This window comes from Phascolarctos cinereus, unplaced genomic scaffold, assembly GCF_003287225.1.
Source record: "Phascolarctos cinereus isolate Bilbo 61053 unplaced genomic scaffold, phaCin_HiC Scaffold_2;HRSCAF=192, whole genome shotgun sequence".
In the NCBI taxonomy this organism is placed as follows: Eukaryota; Metazoa; Chordata; class Mammalia; order Diprotodontia; family Phascolarctidae; genus Phascolarctos; species Phascolarctos cinereus.
The window spans coordinates 102,363,567-102,388,858 of NW_027555625.1; the positions used below are offsets into that span (position 1 = coordinate 102,363,567).

Here is a 25,292-nt window from a genome sequence, read left to right on the forward strand (position 1 = left end):
TTATCTGAAGTATGTTCTTATCAAATAGTCTAGAATGTAGTAAATGTGTTGGTACTTCATCTAAATATATCTTCTCAATTTAAAAAATGACATTTAGGATTGAAGCAGTGTGTCCTTATTCCATTCTTAGGGGTAATTGGTCTTCATACCAACAGTCTTACTAAACATACCATGATGAAAGGGAATACTGATCATAAAATATATGATATGTTATATTACATCCAAATATAAATTTTTTTCCCAGTTTACAGAATCACTGAATTTCTGAGTTGGAAGAGAACTCAGAGGTATTCTAGCGTAAGACTAAGAATAGCTAACATTTATATAATGTTTTAAGGCTTGCAGAGTGCTTTTTCAGATCTCTTATTTGATCCTCACAACAATCCTGGAGTGGTATCATTATTTTCATTTTATAAATGAGAAAGCTGAGGCAGATCGAAGTTAATGACTCACTCATGGTCACCCATCTAATAAATATATGAGGCTGGATTTGAATTCAGGTCCTCTTATCTCCAGGTCTAGCACTGTATCTATTGTACCACCTAGCTGCTTCTAACCCATAATTGAACAAGAATTCAACTTGGCTAAAATGTTATAGTTGGTTCAGGAACAAAAGGAACAATATACCGTGTGTGTGTGTGTATGTGTATAAGTATACATATATGCATGTATGCATATGTATATATGTATATATATATATATATATATATATATATTTGTGTGTATATCCATTGCTACACAATCAAAAACATATTTTAAACCTACAAAGATGAAAAAGTAATAAAAAAGAGGATGGGAAAAGAAGTTGGTGATTCTAAGCAAAACTATTATTAGCAAAAGGTTTTTGGTAAAAACAAGTTTAGTTTGGTTTACTTCAGTTAGATTTAATTATAAAAATAAGTATAGTAAAGTAAGATCACATTCCCTTCCAAAAAGAAAAATCAATACATTCTACAAATTTGCTGATAACACTGTATCATTATGGTGAAATATGAGTTTAGAACCAGTCTCACAGCTTAGAACATAGTCAATTCTAGTCAAGTAAAAGAGTTACAAAAATAGAAGAAAGAAATTATGCATCTATCTTCCTTGCTTTAGGGGAGACATATTCTTATTTAATGAATAAGTGGGAGAAATTATTGAGACAAGGTAGATTATTTGATTTACATATAGCAAAATATATGCGGAGGACATTGTACCCTACCATTTATAATGGTAAATTTGAATGAACTGAACTTTTATATAAAATAGTTATGAAATGGGTTTTTTTAAAGAGAATTCAGCACAACTAATACAAAAATATCTGTAAATTTAATGGAAAAGGGTTGACTAAAATATAACCTATATCAATTAGCTCAAAATGGTGATGATACCAAATAAAGTTTCATTTATACTGAAAACCATTTAGAGAAATAGATGAAAACATTATCTCATGATAAAATTATAAGTAACAAGAATTTAACAATATAAAGAATAGATCTATCAAACAGTTTGCTTCACTAAGTCAGGGATTTCTGAGGTCTTTGGGATGGATGTTCCCTCCACACATATCAAAACACCTCTGTAACTTAATAGACAGTCTTCAAGAGTTGCTGTAGCTAAAAGATTTATTACACTGAGGCCATCCTAGTGATGAATCTCTCTAGATTTAGCTCAGTAGGATATAGGTATATTAAGTCACTGGACACTATAAAAAGTCAGAAGTTCTAGAGCTTGGAATGAGCTCAGACTAATGAGGAAAGCCCAAGAAAAATGAGTGGTGGATTTTTCTCCCTTTTGCCTCAATATACGGGGAGAAAGGACAATTAACGAAAGCAGAGATCTCAAGCACACAGCTTACAGTATTCCCAAATGGGGCAGGAACCAGATTAGAATATAATTGGAAAATATTTAACAAAAGAAGAATATAATAAAACACAGATAATGGTTTTCAGTCATTTAAGTCATGTATGTCCCCATTTGAGGTTTTCTTGGGAAAGACTTTGGAGTGGTTTGCCATTTACTTCTCCAGCTCATTTTACAGATGAGGAAACTGAGGCAAAATGGGCCAAGTGACTTGCTCAGAGTAGCACAGCTAGTAAAGTGTCTGAGGAAGATTTGAACTCAGAAAGGTGTGTCTTCATGACTCCAGGCGCAGTACTCTATCTACTGCACCACCTACTTACCCCATAGATAATGTTCCTGTGTGGTTTTCTGCGTCACTATGTGGCCTGCAGGGATCCTTATGTATGGTTTAGTTAAAGCCTATAGTTGGAACATTTGTTTATGCTACATCTCTCTTCATTTCTAGAAGAAATGTTAAAATCTAGGTAAACTATAGCTACAGAATTCCTTTAATCTGGCAGTTCAAATTCTGCCAAAAAAGAAAATGAATTAGTCTGATATGACTTGTTCTTGATAAAGCCTTGTTTATTCTTTGTAATAACCATTTCCCTTTCTAAAATTTCACTATCTCTTTAATCATCCATTCTAGAATTTTTCCAGAAAATAAAAGTCAAGCATATTGGCTGATTATATTCACATACTTTTAAAAAAATCAACACATTTGAAGAAATAAAAGAAATTATTAGACTGTTTTGTCCAGCTATATGCTAATAAGACTGACAACTTAAATAAAATGTATGAATATTTACAAAAATGAAAAATACTCAGATTAACAGAATGAGACATGGATAATTTAAACCAATCTCAGAAAAAGAAATTGGACAAGCTATAGATAAACTCCAAATGTTAAATAAAGCCTAGGGCCAGATGGATTTATAAGAGATGTAGCATAAACAGATGTTCCAACTGGAGGCTTTAACTGTTGATTCAGAAAGGATTCATTAATGATTCAGTTTTAACTTAACAAGGTCTCTAATGAAGTGCCCCAAGGATCTTTGCTTGCCTCTACTGTTTAACGGTTTTATCAGTGACCTGGGTAAAGGTATATTTGCCATTCCTATCACATTTGCAGATTAACCCAAGGCTGAGAGGGATAACTAACTCACTGAATGATAGTGACAATTCAAAAAGATTGTAGACAGACAAAACAATGGGCCAAGTCTAATAAAATCAAATTAATAGTGCTAAGTGTAAAGCCTTATATTTTAAAATTAACTTCACAAGTCCAAGAAGGGGGAGTTGTGGCTAGGCAACGCTTTGAATGAGGTCTTATGGTTGACTACAAGCTGAGTATCAGTCAACAGTGCAATATGGCAGCCAGAGAATCTAATGTAATATTATATTGCGTTAAGAGGAGCATGGTGTCCAGGAATAAGGTAATAGTTCCACTGTACTTTGCCCTGGTCAGACCACATTGAGAGTATTGTGTTCAGTGTAGGGTACCACATTTTAGAAATGATGTTGTTAAGCTAACAGCACGCAAAGAGCTATGGACTCATGCTATATGGGAATCAGTTGAAAAAAACTTAAGATGGTTAGCTTGGAGAAGAAAATACATAGGGAAGATTGGGTATTTGAAGGTTTGTTAAATTGAAAAAAAGATTTGACTTGTTTTGCTTAACCATAAAGGTCAAAACTAAAAGAAATGAGTGGAGTTCACAAAGTGGCAAGTTTCAGCTTGGTTTAAGGAAAAACTTCCTAACAATTAGAGTTATCCAATGGTAGCTTGAGCTTTGGGAGAGGTAGTGTCTTTCTCTTATTGGAAGTCTAGAAATAAAAGCAGAAAGACAGCTTGTGTGTATGTTGTAAATAAGGTATGGGCTTTACTAGATAGCTTCTGAGCTCACTCTAAATTTGCGCAGTCCTGTGTTTATTCTTGCACTTGGAGCCTTGAATTACCATATAATGTAAGAGTAAAATTCATTTTTAAGAAGTTAACAGCATTGCAAAAAATTGATAAAAACAGAATCCAAGCAAAAAAAAAAGTGGGAAAAAAAAGTTTAATGAACCAGTTGGATTTAATAGTTTTCTGAAGAGAATTAAATTGAAATATTAGTGAAACATTTTTCCAAGTATATATATATCTCCAATAAAGATGATTATGTATTTGGACACAAAAAAACCTTGGTAAATCATAAAAGACAAATTTTATATTTATATATTATATTTTTTCATTTATCCAGTATTTATTAATTACCTACAATAAAACTGGAAATGAATAATAAAATCTAACTAAAAGGTACAAGACTAGAACTTAATGGTGTAGTAGTATTATGGTATGGTTAACAGGATTATTCAACCATTCCTTTTTAACCTTCCCTCACCTACTACTACTCACTCATTATTAGATGGACTTCCTGATAGAATACTCCTCTGCTCTAGAAAATTGTATCAAAGGATTTGTCATTCTTCCTATAATTTTTAGCATTAAGCACCAAGCCATAGATAGCATTTCCAGCAAAAAAAAAAGTTAGATCTCTATCTCTGTCTCTCTCTCCCTATCTCCCTCCCTCCCTCCGTCACCCCCCCCAACATGCTTCTCCCTCAATTGCATCTTCCCATCTGTATTCCCAGTGAGCACATTGAGAATAGAAAATTGTGGCAGTTAATATTGTTTATAAAGACAAAGTAAACATCTAAAACAAAGAAAGGCAAACAAACTTCTCCTGTGCTCAAGAAAATGTTTTAGGCTCCCATGAAAAGGAGCTCAAGGGGAGAAGGTAGAGGCAGGATTATTACCTTGAAGTCTGTCAGAGAAGGGAAGGGGGAGAGTTAGCATTCAGCAAAACAACATCTATCCTGGCACTTCTCATTACTAGTTGGCTGAGATAGCTAGCCTGCTCCTGGAGGCATCACCTTGATCCCTATAGTGATTACCTCTGCCCAAGTTTCTGCTGTTCTAGCTCCATGAAATTTCTCAAGTTCTCCCTTTCTCTAGCTTCCCGCTTCACTTCAGGAGATGGGTACCTCTTTTTGTCTAACACTTAGACATTTTTAAGGGTGAAGGAGGGAGACTGTCAGTTGTTCATCCTGTGGTATTTCTTCCTTTCTAATTCACCTGGGAGACCTGTTCACACCCAGTAAAAGTATCACCTGGTGTCTGCATCTTTACAGTTAATTTAACACCTCCTTATCAGCCCCTTTTTCTGTGACTGGGTCTTGGCCTTTGAAAGACAAATGCCTATAGATGTAAATAGGTGAGAGAGAGAGAGAGAGAGAGAGAGAGAGAGAGAGAGAGAGAGAGAGAGAGAGAGAGAGAGAGAGAGAGAGAGATCACAGAATCACAGAGTTAGATCACCTTCTTTTCTAACCTATGCTTCAGCAAGAATCCTCTCTACAACTTACTCAACAGGTGCTCATCTCTCCTTTGCTTGAAAACCTCCCATTAAGGGGAGCAGCTGGATCAAAGAAGGCATAAAAAATAATAGCAAAATATTTAAAAGACAAGAATAATATAAGTATCACATACAAAATCTGTGGAATGCAGGCACATTAACTCTCAGAAGCAAGTGAAATATAGCCTTGAATGTTTATTAATTAGAGAGAAATCAAATGAATTGAGTATTTTCCTAAAAATATTAGATAAAATAACAAAATAAAAACAAGGAGAAAAGAAAGATAAAAAGTCAGAACAGAAACTAGTAAAACAAAATGAAAAAATTGAAATGATAAATGAAACCAAGCAAGATAGCTTTTCAGTCAATTATAAATTGCAGTAGCATTAACAAATTTACACTACCGTGTTCCCCTACCAAGAAGAAATGACAAAAATTTTGAAGTTAGAAATGTGAAATAAGTCACAAACAAAAAAGGAATTAAATTTATCAGGGATTTTATATACGAAATTCTATGTTAATAAATTGAAGAACATAAATAAGATGAATAAAATATAAACTTCCCAAACTGACACAATTGGCAGAGTCATAAGTAGACACTTCTTGTGCATGAGACAGGTGACCACAAAAACCACACACAGGACAAATGTCATTAAGTCCACACTCAGTTGAAGGGTAAGGTGGCAATGATAGAGACATTGGGAGACAAGATTGAACCCACTCTTAGAGAGGTGCTGTGTAGGGAATAGTAGGAAAAATCAGATGGGAAAGGGGAGGAGGTCAACTCAACTCAGCGGCCAGTAGCAGCTTCCTATTTTACTGAATTATTTGTATTAACTATGTGCCAAGCTTTGTTGTTTGTGTGGAAGAACTGACAGCCCCCTCTAAATTTGTGCTATCTGAATCCAGCACTCTGGGACAAAGCACTACTTACTCTTTCTCAGTTATAGTTTTAACAACAGGAAATTAACAAAAGAGGAAACACAGTCTATAAATAATAACTTGAAAAAATGTTCAAAATCGCTAATCGTTAAAGCAATGTAAATTTCTTAAAACTTTGAGGTAGTACTTCATTAGTGAACTAAGAAAAATGATTAAAAAGCAACAAAACTCAAAACTTAAGGGACTGTGTAAATAGGCACACTTTTACATTTCTATAGACTTGTCAATTGGCTCAATCTTTCTAGTGGCTAATCTTACAGTAAACAATAAAAGGTTTTTTTATAACTGACCATATCCTTTGAACCAGTAGTCTGCTAAGATTATATTTTTTAAAACTTTTTATTTTAAAAAATACTTGTAACTGTGTTGTCTTTAATAGCAAAAATTGCTTATGCATATGTCAAACATTTGGAGAATAGACAAAAAGATGTGGTATATTAGTGTTAACAAACGCTCTAGCACCATTAAAAATGGTTGAGAAAATAAAAGAAAAATTGAAATATACAAAATAAAAATAAGATTTAGGCGAGTTTAGAATCTTATATACATTTATGTAAATAGAAATTAGAAAAGATCATACAGGAACCATTAATAAAGCATTAATGTTATAAACATATTATAACATTCTTTGTTGTAAATAGTTTTGAATGTATGTTCATAATTGTGTTTTATAATTTTAAGTTTATAATAAAATTATGCTTAGAGTCATTGAAGTATAAAATGTTTTAAAAATAAAGATACAAAAACATGATATGGAGATGTATATACATATGCAATATATGTGAGTATATATTTATATGCATACTATATATATATGAATATAAACTTTATAGCATTTTTAGAATGGAGATTGCAGACAGCCAGTGGAACTAAAAGAACAACTCTGAATTAATCAAATGTTTCCTTTGCATCAAATTTCAAGTAGTAGTATACCCTAAATAAGTATACCATTTACTGTGAAAGTAAGCCAAGACTGAAATGTATTTATAGTTTTATTCAGCTGATATTTAGCTATCTTGGATGATGGTTTAAATAATTGAAATAATCAATACTTCAGTAAGACATTTCTACTATTTACTTAATATGCAAGTGTTTATACCAAATAAAATGAATCCCATAATTATTCTGTCATATCACCCTATTTCATTAATCCTAGGCTTTGGAATTTCAGCAGTCCTATTATATGCTGAAAATGGAAGCGTCCTGCATGTATTTGTTTTACAATGCCACTTTCAGCTGGCTGCCATCCACAAAAATAGTTCAGTGACTAATTGGGATGTATCATATCTGTGCCCCCCTTAATAAGTATCGAGTTCTGGTTTTGCACACAAAAACTTCACAACTTGGAAAGATCTTAATTCAGTTTGAGGATCAGAATTTAATACTTTGATGGATCTAGTATCTCACTAACCTACATTTCTATTTTTAAGGTGCTATAGTATTCCATTATATGATAGTCTATAATTTGTAGATTACTCCATCACTTACCAGGGATTGGAACCCATCCCTGCCGTTTCACCCTATGTATTTCTTTTTCATGTTATCTATAAGTCCTCCATAGAGAATCTATACCCTGAATTGGAGATCTTCCCTGAGTCTTTTAATGTTTTGTGAATACCAATATCCCACATGAGCTGTCCATTTTTATCCTCTGTTCTCACTACAAGTCTGGCCCCAACTTTTTTCCCTAAAAATATATGTCTTTCTTTACATTTTTTATGCCTTTTCTTGCATGCAAGTCAAAATAGCCCTTATAGTTGTTATTCATCTTTCCATTGCCCCAAAGTTTTGAATATTAAGAAGCAGTGATATTCCATGTCTTTCAGCCATATAGTATCACTAGTACCAATGTTTAAAGGATGGGCTTGAAAATAAGGGAGCAGCTTGGGATCATTGAAAGTATTTCATGATTTCGTAAATGAAATCCAGTCCATTCTTCTTCACTTTTTCACTCTGGACCCAGATCATTGTCTGTCTGCAGTGCCTAAGATTATACATACTAATGGATTAACTTAATGTGCTGTACTTCTGACTATATGTCATAAACTGCGTAGTATACTTTCTTCAACCACTTGGTTTTTCCTGTGTAGACTTATATGTTAATATTTTTGAGTTGCCTTGGGTCTCACTGAGGAGGCCCTGTAGAAGTTTAGGACTCTATGCAGTAGTCATATGTCATCCATTAAAAAAAGCATCTACATCATTGATAGAGGATTCTTTTTTTTCATTTACACATTGTGCAATGCATCCTCCATGACAATGGTGAACACATTTAGTGAGCATATGTCTCCCTATTTTATGCCCCCCCCGATACTGGTAATCAGAGCATTGTTGAACAAAATTATTTCTTGATTATATCACAAACATCTATAGAGTTTTATTAATTGAGGGATAGAGACAGCAATGGAAAGTTTGAGTTGTATATAATTTCAGTATTAAGACTATAGGTCAGTGGACCAGAGGATTCTAAGAGTGGAGAACTGACAGGTCATTCTTGGAATGTCAGGACTATCCAGAAAATGAATGACCAGGTTGACCTAAGATGTTCTTAATGGCAGAGAAGATCACACGTGTACCAAATGGTACCCATTAATGGCATCATGAAATAATGGATAGATTGCTGAGCTTTGAGTCAAGAGGACCTGAGCTTGAATACCGCCTCTGACACTTCTAGCTTTGTGAGCCTAGGCAAGTAATTTAACCTCTCTGAGTTTCAATTCTTTTATCTACCAAATGGAGATAACAGTTAACACCTAGGTTCAAATGAGATATTTGCAAAACATTTCACAAAACTTAAAGTACCATATAAATGTCTGCCCTCCTTTGCTATGTAAGTTTAGCATGTATTGCTATGTGATATCATATACTAATATGCCCTCTATACTTTGGTCTACCATATTGCAACTTTGCTATGTGTACCATGCGTTATGTTTCTATTTGTGATGCATTTATCTAGTCTGTTGCACAAGGATTGAAAAGACTACTCGTCTCATTGTGGTGGTGAAATGGTGGATTCTTGATAATCAAGAGATGGAAGTGCATTTGGGGGGGGGTAAAGTATGGTGGGAGCAGTATCCTAACCCCATTGAGGAAGTGACCAAGCTGAGTTTATTACAAATAATGCTAGCCTCTAGCCCTCACCTATGAGTGAACTGATACCTCAGTCACTAAACATTTATCAAGCACCTGCCGCGTGCCAAGTGGTGTGCTACAAATATGATAAAAATATGATAAATACAGTCCCCGCCCTCAAAAGACCTTATAGTCTAATGAAGGAAAACAACACACAAAAGAAAATTGAAAAATGGTTGGGGGGAATGGGAAAGATAGTATCCAACATGGGGCATGATGGAGAAGTGATGGAGAGTGTTATATCCTTCTCATGCTATATTTGAGAGAAAGAGTAATTGAGGAATCACTTAATGCTTCCAGGGACATTTGAAGGGTAGCAGCCATTTAGAATTGGTAACGGGAACATTTAATTTTAACATCTGATCCATTTCCTTTGCTATTCTCTTATATTAAACGTCTGCTCTGATTTTGTGATCATCTGATTTGGTCAGGTACAGAGTCATTGAATAGGGGCTTAGAGACGTAGGTTTTAATAAATAGCGACCAAAGAATGACCATAAATCTGAATGTACTTGAGAAGGGTTTTATATCCGTAAGAAAGGAGATGCTATTATTGTTCTTATCAAAGAGTGCTGTATGACCTTAATATACACATGGAAGCGAACTCAGTGGGATCTTCATATTCTCAACTGAGACTTACAACATTTGAACCATTGCTTATTTAAATCTGCAGTCCTGATCCTTCATCAAATATATCCTCAATATACACATTGGCTGTTCTCACCGTTATTTTATGGGGTTGAGAAAGTAGCATGTAGATTGGTTATTACTAATGTCTTCTCAGTTTCTTTTGGGGGGCATTATTACTCATGTGTCTTCCATTCTTTTAGAATTTTTTCTTTGAGATAGCTTGAAATTTGTGTCTGAATACCTTTTAAAATGTCACCCTTGAGCTTCCTCCTAACATATTTGGAGAAATCCAAGGACATTTGTTGATTTTTTTTTTTTTGCTTTTTGGTGAGGCAGTTGTTAAGTGACTTGCCCAAGGTCACACAGCTAGTGAGTATAATGTGTCTGAGGCCAGATTTGAACTCAGGTCCTCCTGACTCCAAGGGTAGTCTCTATCCACTGCGCCACCTAGCTGCCCCTGATTTTTTGTTCTTGAGTGCCTTTTTCATTTCCTTACATGGCTCATCAAATACTTGGGTGTTAAAATGGTGCATAGTAGCTCTATTGTCATATGTGATTAGTAAAGATCACTGTAGAAATACTGGCAGATTGGTTTCATTTCACATATAGTTGTCTTTCTACCAGTTTCATGTATAAATGTTTTTTGGTACATTTAGTTTAGTGAGGTCTCACATTAAGCTTTCAGTAAGCTTGTTTCCTCTTCCATTACTTGTTATTTTATAAAATGATACTGCTCATAATCTACTATCATCTTCTTCTATGTTTTACAACTGAGCTTATACTCTAAACTTATGTTGTCCTTGGCAGTAAGATCAAATGTTTCCTGACTGAGGTTCTTTCTGTATTGTTGTCATTTAAACTTCTCTAAGAAATGGTAATAATCAGAGATAATGTCATTATTTTTATTCATTTCCTATATTTCAGAGCCAATATATTATTTAAATATGTCTGGTTGGAGCTGTTGTAATTGCCTTTGATATCATTTTCTTATCTTTATTCTTTCTTCTAATTTGATATTAATGTAGACTTTTACTCCAACCAGTCAATGATCTAACTGCACATTGTCAACTTAATCTAAAATGATTCCATGTTGATAGCCAGTCATTTCCTGTCAGTTAAAAGGTATTCATATTAATTTTTTTGATGCTATATGATACCACATTCATTGCCTTCTGATTCTTTTCTCAAAGAAAGAATGATATGATAGACTGATAGATATAGAACTGGAGAAACTGAGACCCAGAGAAGTTAAGTGATTTGCCCAAGACCACTCAAGTAGTAGGTAGCAAAACCAATGTGAGGTTTTTAAATAATCTATAAGCCTTTGGCTTGCTTTATGTCATCATCCAAAATAATATCTTCCAACATATTTTTTTTACCTTTCACTCCTTTGCAGTTTTTGCTTTAAAGCCACCAATTATCAGAGCATACTCTGATTTGGTTTGGAGAATCTTGTTACGGTCTTGGTTAGATTTCTCTACTTAGAAAGTGTCCCTCAATCTTGTCCTATCCCTCTTCCATTACAAGATGACAGTTGCAGTCATGGAAAAGAGAGCGAAGGGTGCTAAAAATCTCAGTTTTTAGATCATCTACTAACATTACTTTAAGTTTTGGTTAACAAGATTTAAGCAAATAGTTAAGGTCCAGTCTGAAAAATATTTTTTATGTTTCATTTTAACATTTAAGATGTAGGAACAAAAAGAAATAGTGGTAGTTGAAGTGATATAGTCAATAAACTTATCTAATTTGGAAAGGAATGAATACAGGTTAACTTCCATCTATTCTATATTTATCTTGTCTGTACTTATTTATATACATGTTAGCTACCCCATTAAAATGTAAATTCTTGGGACATTTTTTGCCTTTCTTTATATCCCCAGCATTTAGCACGGTGCCAATGTCAGAGAAAGTGCTTTTAAAATGTGTTAATTGATTGATATGTAGTCTGGATTAAGACTTTAGGGGTTTTTTTTTAAGATAAAAGACCCCTTTTCCTCCACAATAACTAAAATTTTACTTCCTATCCTTTTCCGCTCATACTAAAAGGATCCAATAAACAAATAAAGACAGACTACATAAGTATTTTAATACCATTTGAACAATTTAGGGCTGCCTTACGATCTTGAATCATTATTTAAAATTTAGTATTAACTTTTGTCACACTGTAACTTGATTCTGACCAACAAACACTAGACTAGAGTTACTGGGGTTGAGGGTTTTTTTTTTTTTAGCGCTTTATTCATGGATTTTTTTTTATACCACTATCACTTCCTAGTAAATTGCCTGCCTACACTTCTCTACCTTGTAACAGGGGAAGAAAGAAAACAGTTGAACAAAACTAATAAACTTATTGACCACAACTGGTAGCTACAATTTCCTTATCCAGAGTCAGTGCAGCCAAACTACTCTAGTTCATTTGTAACCCAAACGTTCTAATTCTATCGACTGTATCTCTAAATGACTAGACTCACAGTGTGTAATCTCCAGTGCTAAGAATCAAAAATGGATTTAGATGGCTTTAATCCACCTTGTCGGTCTAGATTGCTCCAGGACAGAGCCAGTGCTTTGCTTCTTTGTACTCTTAGGGACATCTCAGGTTCTACCATTAAATGACATGTAACTGTGAAAGAGACTAGAACCAATTTATAGTGTTCAGCAGAATTAAGGCTGACTCGACTTGGAATGAATCAAATCAGAAAGGATTTATTTCAGTGCCCCCTATGTGCCCATAGCTACACATATATTCCATTTATATTGTATGTAGTTGCTGTAAGGCATGTAAACATGTGAACATGTTTCCTGCCCTCATGTCGATAACAGTGTAGCTAGGGAGACAAGATAAAGTAAGTAAAGAACAATTAAACAAAATATGGCACTTGTTTATACTAAAAACCCTTAAAATCAGGACTTGGAAGAACTGTTTTTAATGTGATAGAAAGTACATATTTAAAACTGAAAGCTAGGATTATTTATAATAGAGAAATACTAGAAGATTTTCTAGTAAGCATTGAAGTGAAGTAAAGATTGCACTTCTCCTCCAACAACTATTATTTAACTGAAGGCTATAAATGCTAACTATAGCAATAAGACAGAGAGAAAAATTACAGGTGTAATATCAAAGAGGAGACCAAATCTGAAACAATGTAATGATTTATTTAGAAAACTCCAGATGATCAGCAAAGAAATTTATCAAAATAATTAAATAGGATACAAAATCTACAATAATCATCTGCATTTTTATATACCAAGAAAAAACTAGCAGGAAATTATAAATTCCATTCAAAATAACTACAAATTATATAAAACAAGAGTAAACCTATCAAGACACACTCAATAAAATAACAGAATGCAAAATATCCTAGAGTTGGGGGAGGGTGGGGACAACTGCAAGGCAGATATTAAAATGGCTCACATGGATATGTTAGAAATAGGCTTGACACCAAAAATTTAGTATCAAGAAAGTTTATTACAGAGAAAGTCCAGAGGATTTAGACATTTCTGGCCAGAAGCGGGCTCCACCCCTCTTCAGGAGGGGTGGGCCCTGAGTTCAAGGGCAAGTGTGCTTTTATACAGTTGAATTCAGCGTGAAACCTCCCCGGCCTAGATTGGTCCATCCCTTCCCAGGTTACACCTTTCCTTACATGTTTCCCCTTGATATGCTCAAGTATGTTCCCCCTCCCTTGGTCATATGTCCCATGACTCATTAATGAGGCTCTAATTTTATGCAGGGTGTGTCAGATAATAGTAATGAAGCTCATTAAGCAGGCGCACTAACATTTTTCAGGTGTCCTCAGGTTGACCCTAACTGGTCTGAGCTGGCTTGACCCTTATCTTGATTTTGGGGATCTTTATGGAACCATCAACTTACTTTTTATTGGCTAAGCCTGAGCCCACCTACAGTGTACTACTTCCTAGAGCTGCTGTTCTTTAAATCTCTGCATTATTCTACCTGTGGAAACTTAAGCCCTTCTAACTCTAACAGATAGATGGCTAAACTTTGAAGCAGGGTATGATTTGGGGATTTTACACTTATTCATATATAAAGACAGCTCTAATTTATGGTTTTCTAAGTCAACATATGATCTATAGGGATCCATTTCTGTTTAATATTGGCACCATTGGTAGGCAAATGGTGATGAAGCCCTAAACTAGAATGATGATCGTATGAATAAAGAGAAAGGGGAAAAAATGAATAGATGTGTCAGTACAGTTGATAACTCTTGGCAACAAGTTGAATATAGGGGATACAGGAGGAGGCTTTGAGATTATGAATACTGGGTGAAGCATGAGTACTAGCTGCTCACCCATTCCCTTGTGGGCTCTTTTTATTTCTGGGACCACAGGGGTCACCTTCCTCTCATTGCTAGCCCTTTATTTTACCCAGCATATAACTCACTCGTATCTATCCCCTTGTTTCCCTCTCCCTCTTTCATGTATCCTCCCATGCTGTAATGTAGTCTCACAAAAGAAGCATTCACCTGTAGGCAGAGTGTCACCAAGTTCTTTCCATAATGCCTCCATCCACCTTTTCATTGTTGCTTCTCCCAGATTTCCACCTTCACCCCTGTCTCCTTGGATCCATTTAGAAAAAAGTCTCTTACTAATCTTTCTGTTGCTGGTCTGCATTTATTCACTCCTTCTACATTTCTATTGTTTGGGATGTGTGAGATGGCAAATAGTCTTTTAGTTCTGGTTTTCTTTCTAAAAATATTTGGAACTCTTTATTATTGAAGTCCATATTTTTTTGCTCTGTCTTTAGAAGCTCGGATTTTCAGGATAGGCCATCCTGGGCTACTTTTTGAGCTCCAGTGCCCTTTGGGACACATTATTCCATTCCCTTCTCCTTTTTCTAGTGACTGTAGAATAGTCTTGCAGTATTCAAATGTCCTTTCCATTATATTCTAAGGTCTTTCTCCTGATGGCTTGCAGAACTTGTTATATCTGAATTGAAATGTTAAATTATGTGTCTTGGAGTTTTTGCAGCCTTGGGTTTTTTCTGGAGGCAATTTGTGAATTCTTTCCATTGGAATTTCATGTTCTATGTTTAGAAGTTCTGGGATGTTCTCTTCTGTTTTTTCCTTCATATACTGCTAAGGTTTTTTGTCCTGTTGTGCTTTTCTGGGAGACCTATGATCCTTAGGTTGTATTGCTGCATCCCGTCTTCGAGATCCGTATTTCTTGCTTGCATAGTGAACATATTTTCTTTTAATGTTTTTATTTTGCTTCTCTTCTTTAGGTTGTCTTTCACTTTTGTGTATTTGCATTTCCAATTTGTTATTCTCTCTTTTGCTTCTTTGATAAGGCTTCCTTATCATTGCAGATTCAAGTTTTGGCTCATTATTTTTGATGTATGTTCTCATATTACTTGTCTCTCATTTAAACAATTCAGGAAAAGGGTAGCTAGGTAGTGCAGTGGATAGAGCACTGGCCCTGGAGTCGGGAGGACCTGAGTTCAGTTCTGGCATCAGACACTTACTAGTTGTGCAAGTCACTTAACACTGATTGCCTTTTAAAAAATCTGTAATAGTATGTTATGGTTCCAGGTTCTCCCGAACTTCCATAGAACTTCACATGTTGTATCATTATCCTTCATTTTGCATTATTTACTTGTAGATGCCTGAACTCATTTGCTACATCTGGTGGCCATATTTCCTTTTGTTGTTACTGTTTTTCCTGTTGGTTTATCTGTGTATAGTCAAAGTTTAAGATTTCTTCTTCCTGGAATCTTTGGTACTTTCAGTCTTACCCTCCCCCCCTTATTTTCCTTATTATCCACTTCTGATTCCCTCCCTTTCTATTGAGGTTTCCTTGGGGTGGGCTTAAAGCATCTCAGCCTTCCCCCACATTGGGTGATTCATAGTTCATCCTCCCAGGTCTCTGCCCCAACTGATCTTTGAGTGGCTAGAACTGGCCCCACCTGGATGCTTTTATTACCTCAGGCTTGGTGGAGTGCTGCACAGTTCCCCACTAGCAGTGCCCTGTCCTAGAGATCTGTCCCACTCCCTCTCTTCCTTAGTTCTTTGGCCTTGCACCAGGGTCTCTAGGGCACTGGAAAGAGGTATGGGGAGACTGAAATTTAGGACTGGGTTTTGATGTAAACCTATGTTGTATCCTTGGGTCTGTTAGTGCAGCCTCACTGCTGGTGGTGTAGGAGGTGGGGGAGGAGGAAGTGTCAGGTGAACTTAGGTTCAATGAGTGTCAGTTCCTGAGTTTTAAGGATTTTTTAACTTTCTTTTGGATTCTTGGTGTCCTAGACCGTGGAATCAGCTACAATTGCTTTATCTTTGGAGCATAATTTCTGTTCTGGGGAGGTCTGAGTGAGGACTCATGGAGGTTGGAGAGAATGTCTGGTCTGCCATCTTGTTGCTCACTAGCTAATCACTCTAGTTTATGTCACGGGAGTATGCACAATAAGGCCGGAAAGACAGGTTGGGGCTTTAGAGATTTAAATACCAAAGAGAGGAGTCTGTATTTTATCCTGGAGTTAACAGGAAACCCCTGTAATTTATTGAGTAGGAAAGTGATACAGTCAGATTTATACTTTAGGAAAATCAGTTTGGAACCTATTTGAAAATAAATTGGAAAGAGGGAGAGACTTGAAGCAGGGAGACCATTAGGAAGCCATTTCAGTAGTTGAAGAGGGAGGTGACAAGGACCTGAACTTGGGTGGTGCTTTGTGAGTGAAGAAAAGGAGATGGATGCAAGAGATATTGTGGCGATAAACTATTTGGATATATTATGAAGTAAGAGAGGAATTGAGCATGACGCTAAAGTTACAATCCTAGATGGATGGTGGTGCCTTTGATAGAAATATGGAGTTTCAGAAGAGGAATAAGTTTTGGAGAAAAGATAAAGAAATCAGTTTTTGACATGTTGAGTTTGGATTGTCTATGGAACATTTCATGTAAAATATCTAGGAGCAATTGATTTGGGACTGGACCTAAGGAGAAAGACTAGAGCTGTATATATATAGATTTTTGTAGTCAAACTCATAGAGGTAAAAATTAAACCCATGCTAAGCTACTTTACAAATAGGAAAGAAGGAAAGTGAAAGGGAAAGAAGAAAGGGAAAGATACACCTGACTGAATGCAGAATTCTAGAGAATAGCAAGGAGAGATAAAAAAAAGTTTTCTTAAAGGAGCAATGCAAAAAAAATAGAAGAAAACAATAGAATGGGAAAGACAAGAGAACTTGGAATATGACATTCTAGAAGGTAAAGGATCTAGGATTAAAACAAAGAATCACCTACCCAGCAAAACTTGAGTATAATCCTTTAGGGGGAAAATTGATAGTCAACTGAAATAGAAGACTTCTAAGCATTCCCGGTGAAAAGACCAAGGCTGAATAGAAAGTTTGACTTTCAAATACAAGGCTCTCAAGAGAAGCATAAAAAGGTAAACAGGAAAGAGAAATCATAATGGATTCAATAAGGTTAAACTTTTTACATTCCTATGTGGGAAAATGATACTTGTAATTCCTAAAGACATTCTTATTATTAAGGCAGTGAGAAAGTGAATACATAGAGGGCACAGGTGTGAGTTGAATATGATGGGATGATTATCAAAAAAAAAATAAGAGGGAGGAAAAATAATGCTCTGGGAGAAGGGGAAAGGGAGAGGTAGAATGGGGTTAAATTATCTGACAAAAGAGGAACAAAAGAGATTTTATGGTGGAGAGGAAGATGGGGTGGGGGTAGTGGCGGGGAACACACAACCTTACTTTCATTGAAATTGGCTCAAAGAGGGAATAACATACACACTTAGTTGAGTGTAGAAATCTATCTTACCATACAGGAAAGTAGTAGGAGAAGGGTGTAAGAGAATAAGAGAAGGTAGGGGGTGGGGAGCTATTGAAGGGAGGATGGATTGGGGAAGATAAAAGTCAGAAGCAAAACACTTTTCAGAATGGACAGGGTGAAAGGAGAGAGAGATGGGGAAATAGGATGGAGGGAAATACATAGTAATTATTACTGTGAAAAAAATTTACAGCCAGTTTTTCTGATATAGACCTCATTTCTCAAATATTTAACAAACTGAGTAAAATTTATAGAAGTAAGAGCCATTCCTCAATTGATAAATGGTCAAAGGATGTGAACAGGCAATTTTCAAACAAAGAAATCAAAGCTATCTATAGTCATATAAAAAAATGCTCTAAATCATTTTTGATTAGAGAATTACAAATTAGATTGGCTAATATGACAGAAAAGGAGAATGACAAATGTTGAAGGGAATGTGGGAAAATTAAGACACTAATGCACATTGGTGAAGTTGTATGCTGATTCAGCCATTCTGTAGGAATTTGGAATTTGGAATTATGCCCAAAGGGCTATAAAACCATTCATACTCCATAAAAGCAATACTACTACTAGGTCTGTATCCCAAAGAGGTTAAAAAACAACAACAAATAGTAAAAGGACTTACATGTACAAAAACATTTATAATGGCTCTTTTTGTGGTGGCAAATAATTGGAAATTGAGGTGATGTCCATCAATTGGGGAATGGCTGAAGAATTTGCTGTATATGATTGTGATGGAATACTAATGTGCTATAAGAAATGATACTTTGAGAAAAACCTGGAAAAACTTACATGCACTGATGCAAAGTAAAATGAGCAGAACCAGGAGAACATTGTATACAGGAAGAGCAATGTTGTATGATGATCAACTGTGAATAACTTAGCTATTCTTAGCAATACAATACAGTCAAGACAATTTGGAAGGACTTATGATAAAAAGTGCTATCCATTTCCAGAGAAAAAATTGATGGAGTCAATGCAGATTGAAGCATGTTTTTTCTTGACTTCATTTTTCTTGTTAATTTTTTTTTTGTTCTGTGTTTTTTCACAGCATCACTTACATGGAAATATGTTTTTCATGATTGCCTATGTATAACCTATGTCAAATTGCTTGCCTTCTCAGTGAGGTGGGGAGAGGAGGAAGGGGGAGGCAAAATAATTTGGAACTCAAAATTTGAAAAAAACTTAAGATCGTTTTTACATTTAATTGGGGAAAATAAATTATTTAATTTTTAAAAGAAGAGTGATCAGTGTCATGAGAGTATATAGCAGAAAAGTAATTAATAGTATAAAATGCTGCAGAGGTTCAAGATGAATAAGGACTGAGAAAGTCCCATTAGGGTATTTGGTAATTAAGAGATCATTATTGATTTTGGAAAAGGCAGTTTCAGTTGAGTGATTAATGCCTGAAGTCAGATTGTGGAAGGTTTAAATAAAAGTGAAGCAATTTCTTTGAGGAATTTAGTTAAGAAAGAGATTAGGATCATAGAGCTGACCTCAGAAGCCATCTTATCCAACTTTTCCATATTATAGATAAGAAAAATAATGCTCTATGAAATTGTGGCTTGCCCAAAGTTACATGGAAAGTAACAGGATTCAAAACTAAATCCTTTGATTATGAAGTTAGTGCTCTTTCCCTGATACCATACTGGGGTGAATGTGCATATTTTTTCTAATATTTATATATAAATGAATAAGTGAAAAGATAATTTTATATGCTTACTATGTATGAGGAACTGTCCTAAGGCAGGTTAGGGCTAGGTTGTGAAGAGATTAAATGCCAGAGAGAAGTCTATATGTGATCCTGTGCTAAGGTGCTAGGGATACAAATAAATACAAGCAAGCAAGACAGTCCCTGATATAAAGGAACTTACATCTGCAAGGGGGTAGCATATGTGGCATGGTTTGAAAATGTCCAGGAGGTGAAATGGTTCCCTGGTATTGAGTGAAATAAAGCAAAAGCTCACCTTTCAGAGCCCAGAGTCCCAGGTGGTGGAGTTTGCATTCCAGTGGAAAGGGGATGAGGAGGATGGACAGAGTGTAGGTGACATGGTTTGGAAATGGCCTGGAAATGTCTGTGTTTCTAAATAAATCATTTAAGTCATCATTGAATTAATATTAGTTATAAGAATATTTAGTAATTTTATATTGCTTATTTGGAAATTCCAGTTGGTTCTTTTCATATGCAAATGATAAAGAATTTATTACCTCTCAAAAATGTGTACATTAGATTTATATAACATGATTTACATATAGACCCAGCTTAATTTTACTAATATTTTTAATTAAAGCATATATGTTAAGTTTTTAAGGTGTTGTATCTCCTTTTACAATTGTTAATGCCCATCTAATTTCACGAAAATGCTTTTTTCTTAGTTCCATTAGCAATTTCAGACACCTTACCAGTAATTGAAAACAAATTTTCACATCGTTTTCCTTTTATACATCTGTTCAGAAAAAGTTTGCCACCAAAGGTAAGACAGAATTTAGAAATAATTAATTAGGAATATTTAGATTTGGTAAATCTATTGTAGAATGTTTTACTTATTGGAGTTACAATACACTCTTAAAATATTACATTAAAAAAGTTGTTTTTAGCAATGATCTTTAGTTTGAAAGTTGAAACGTTCTTCTTTTAAATTTTTAACTAGTAATTTATAATTCTCTAGCAATGTATTATATTATAATGTCCTGTCACAGAATGTCATTTTTTATAAATTGCCTTTTTAATTTTTTTATAAATTACTCATTGTTCATTTAAATCATTCTTATAAGGTAAGGTTTTACATACTTCAATGTGGTTCATATGTATTAGCATAAAGTTCCTTTTCATTAAATATTCTTTTACCACACTTTTCCCCAGCTATAGATGTTCGTTTTTACATTTCATTATAATAGCTTTGTGTGTCAAACTAATAGTCATTTGGGATGCTGTCATAATCTTTTGCCTCATAAAAACAGTAGTTGAAAAATCATGTCTATATCAACCCATGCAACTATAAATTAAATCTCATATAACTTGCCCTATAAAGAGGAAAAACATGCAAGTTATACAATCCTAAAGACAGCACAGTTATGAACCCTAGAAAACAAGATGCATTTTCCCTGACTTTTTTTTTCTCAGCTTTTCTGTCATGCTCTCATTTCATCAATAAAAAATGCTGACAGACCAGTCATTATTCCTTTGCCTTTTGGTATTAGAGCCCAGGCTGATAGCCAGCAGAGGCAGAGAAACAAATGGATGCAATGCCAATACTTGAGCTAATAAATGAACTCAGCTCACAGCTGCATCTGCTAACTGCCTATGTGCCCCTGGTTAACGTCAACCTTGTTTCCCTTTCCAGCATCATGGAGCTTTTCAGCAGACAGATATAAAACCAGTCAGAGGACCAATAGTTCCTAAGGGAACAGAAGTATTCCAAAGTGCTCCAGGGTCATGCTTACCAGAGCAGTCAAAAACAGAGAGAGGAAACTCAACGACAAGTACAGAGACCTCATCCAGTCCCTGCCAACCCGAAAGGTCATCAATTTCTGAATGTCACTTATCAGAAACAGACGTCAAAGAGGCAACCAAAGCATACCTCACAGCAAACAAAAGAGTCCAGGAATTTCTGGGACAGCTAAAGTAAATTTTATCCTTCCTACCAAGGAGGAGCCTTTATATCCACCAATCAAACAGAGTTTTTGAAAAATCAGCAGATAGGTTACCCACAACAAATAACACAGTCACTGATACTCCCATTAGTTCCTGAAATGGAAAGAATCTAAATTCACTATACTGACAGCTGTTTGCTTTTCTAGTACCAATAACCAAAAATACAAGCTGACCCCAGCTTATTTTTAGAGAGAACGTGGTACTCCTTTGTCTAAAAAATAATAGTGTCATACTTTGTTTTCTGAAAAACCTAGACGCTGCAAGGATTGTAGAGGAATTTGATTGCTGTTTCCTTCAACTACTTTGTTTACATTTTGAGATCAGACATTTTGGGTAACAATTCCACTGAAGTTAAAATTAGGACACCTAGCTTAGTGATAATGGCAAAACCCCTTAACTTCTCCAGATCTTTCTTGTCTTTAGAAATATGATAAGAATATTTATGCTATTCCTCTCACCTCTGAGAGAATACTGTGGGGGAAGCACTTTGTAAACTATAAAGTGCTATATAAATATGAGCTATGATTGTGAATAGCTGTTTTAATATTAGAATGATAATGAAATATATCCACTGTTCACCTGCAGATGGAGAACTGATGGACTCAGTACAAATTGAAGCATATTTTCTTCTTTTTCTTTTTCCTTTTTTTTTTAACATGACTAACATAAGAATTTGTTTTGTATGACTATACATACCTTGTAACAAGTACTGTTTTTTCTTGCCTTCTCAATGGGTAGAGGAAAAGGAAGAGAATTCAGAACTGAAAATAAAATTGAAAATGCATAAAAGAAAATGTGTTTTTTAAAAAAGAATACTATCTCAATCCTTTCTTATGGCTACATGTGATAAAACTAATAATTAACAAGAGAATCACCCCTCATAAAAAGATGAAACCATAACATACAAAATCATGTCATTTTTTTCAAAAGCCAGTTACTATGAATCCACCATTTCATAGTTTTGATGTCTAACATGTTCTCTTAGTAGTAATATTTATTATTACCTTGAAGATAAAAATGGTTTCACACAGTGCTTTAACATACCAGATTTACCTCAAGCTCCCACTGAACACAAGTTCATTATTTGAAAAATATGTCAAAAGGCAATTTCAGTAATATAAGCAGTTGTAATACAGAAATTGTTGTATTTCTTTTCATTTGGCTAATGATATTGCTCTAGATAATACAGTGTTAGAAATGAGTTCCTGTCCATAAATTTCTAATAAATTCATTGGAGTCATACTTACATTTCTTTCGCCAGCTATGTTTAGTTATTTGTTTTAATTAAGGTCCCTATAGTTCATTACAATCATTATTACCTAACAAGAAGAACTAATGTTCTTAAATTTCATAATTACTTGTGAATTTTGCATAGTATATAGGGATCTTAGGGCTCTCAGGCTCCACCTAATTTCATTTAAGGGGCAGGTAGGTGGCACAATGGATGAAGTCCTGGACCTGGAAGCAGGAAGACCCGTGTTCAAATCTGGATTCAGACACTTATTAGCTATGTGACCCTGGGCAAGTCACTTAACTCTATTTTACCTCATTTTTCTCATTTATGAAATGAGGTGGATAAGGAAATGGCAGACCATTCCTGTGTCTTTGCCAAGAATATGCCAAAAAGGAGTCAGGAAGAGTCGGATTCAAGTTAAAATGACTAAACAACAACAACCTCATTTAAATATTCATAAAATAATAGCTTTCAACAAGTTAGACAATATTGAAGAAACTAAGAAAATATTTTTAGGCACATACCTCAAAGAGGTAAACTATAATAAATTATTTCTCTTACTAAACTATTAAATCTTTAATAAAAGAATTTGTCCCTGTATCTCCCTCAGTACCTAGTAATACTCATAGTACATACTCTAAAAACATTTGTTGAATGAATGGTACAAGTATAAGCAGAATCTCAATTAATGAATATGCTAATGGCCTCTAGCCCTAGCATTACCAATTAAATAACATTTTAACTTCACCTGCCTTTGTACTCTGCAAAACATTTTCACAGTACTTATTTCCATTTATCCTCTCAAACATCGCTATAAAACAGGATAAGTTTTAATATCCCTATTTTATGAAAAACCAGTAAATAGATTCATGCAGTTAAAGAACTTTCCCAAAATCATACAGCTAGGTTATAGAAGAACCAGGACTAGAACCCGGTTCCCCTGACATCTAGTCCAGGAGAATGGTTCAGAAAGAAAGTTTGTAAGGATAATTACTCCTATTTATGCATGCTCCAGTAACTTTACATCCCCCTCAGTCCAATCTCCACCCCACTTTACCCCCCAGTCTCCTACTCTAAAGCTCTCTACTGATTTCACTATTCTCAAACCCTCACTTCTCTCCCAGGCCGCCATTCAGGCACTAGCTATACTCTCCTCCCTTCCCCATCTTAACCTCCTTGTGAACCAGTTCAACTCTATTCTTGCCCTCTTCTTTCAAATCCCTTTCTCCATTATCCTATCACCAGTCTTTCCCTACCAAAGCTCAACTGAGGCTAACTTCGAACATTCACTCCTATTCATGTAATGCTGAATGAAGCTGGAGAAAATCGTGAAATTGTGCTGACTGAATACACTAGAAATTTATGTTACATAATCTCAACTGGGTCCTCATTGCAGCAAGGCAATCCTTTTACACATCCCTCATTGACCCATCTTTTTTCTCAGGCTATCTTCACTGGCTTTCCTCCTTGCTTGGAATTTTCTCCCTCCTCCTGGCTTTCTTCATATGCCAGCTAAAATCCCAACTTCTACAAGAAGCCATTCCTTATCCTCAATGCTAGTCCCTTCTCTCTACTGATTATCTCCAGTATTTTCTGTATATATCTTGTTTGTACGTGGCTGTTTCCATGTTATCTTTATGTCATTGAATTGTGAGCTCCTTAAGAGGGAAGATTCTTACTGGCCTTTTTTTGTATCCCCAGAACTTAATATAGTGTCTGGCACATAGTAAGCATTAATAAATGCTTATTGATTGAGCCTATATCCGATTTGAACACTGTCTGGGGCAGGGGGAGGAAATGGGAGAGGGAAAAACTTAAAACTCAAAATCTTATGGAAGTGAATGTTGAAAGCTAAAAATAAATGTTTTTTAACAATAAAAAAGATGCTTATTGACTTGATATGACTAAAGTAATACACTGTCAGGATTGTTTGTGTAACCCATGACTCGGTAGCTCCTAAGACAATGGATTCACAAGGATCAGATTGAATCCTGGAGGCTTGCCCCCAAAGGGTAATTTTTTTCTCTTTTATTTAAGTACCCTCCTTGGAGTTTTACTCTAAGGAAATCTCCAAAATAAAGCTTATATATTACTCGTTTCTTATGTTCCCAAAAGACGGACCCATGGGTATAATGTGAGTCAGCCTTTATTTCACTTACCACCAAATATGCATAAGATGCAAAGGATTCACAGGAGCCCAGGAACAAATGCAGAAAAATAAAACACTCAAAGAGCCCATCAGACTTCCCACTTATCCAGCACCCTTCCCCTTCAAAGTAAACATACTTTGTAGATCTGATGAACAGTCTCCTCATGCTGAACCTGCACTGGATGAGAAACTTATAGTGATAACAAGAACTATCAGGAAATGATAACTTCCATTCAGATTAACTACAGAATATATAAAATATCTGCGAGTAAACATTAAGACATTCATTTGAATCAGAGTTGGCAAGATTAGGGTCTCTTTACTCCCCCCCACATTTCCATCCTCACTGTCATCATTATCAAAATGATAAGCAAAAATTGACCCAGGAAGGGGGAATACTGGTGATGCTGGGTGAAGGAGATAACTATCAAATGCAAAAAGTGAGGGAGACTGAAGAAATCAGTATATTCTTCATGACAGATGTTTAAATCTATTGGGGAAATTACAGTTTTTTATTACAAGAAAAAAAATAGCA

The 25,292-nt window shown here is 35.1% G+C and overlaps 1 protein-coding gene across 1 annotated transcript in view; it reads left to right on the forward strand.

Annotated features, from left to right (window-relative positions):
• The window catches only part of CIMIP6 (ciliary microtubule inner protein 6), a 44,666-nt gene extending 19,805 nt beyond the window's left edge, over positions 1-24,861 (forward strand). The window contains 3 exon segments of the mRNA XM_020996279.2: positions 20,096-20,193; positions 21,064-21,304; positions 21,307-24,861. Coding sequence (XP_020851938.1) covers positions 20,096-20,193; positions 21,064-21,304; positions 21,307-21,407 — 440 coding nt within the window. The 3' untranslated portion in view covers positions 21,408-24,861.
• Positions 24,862-25,292: the final 431 nt, after the last annotated feature.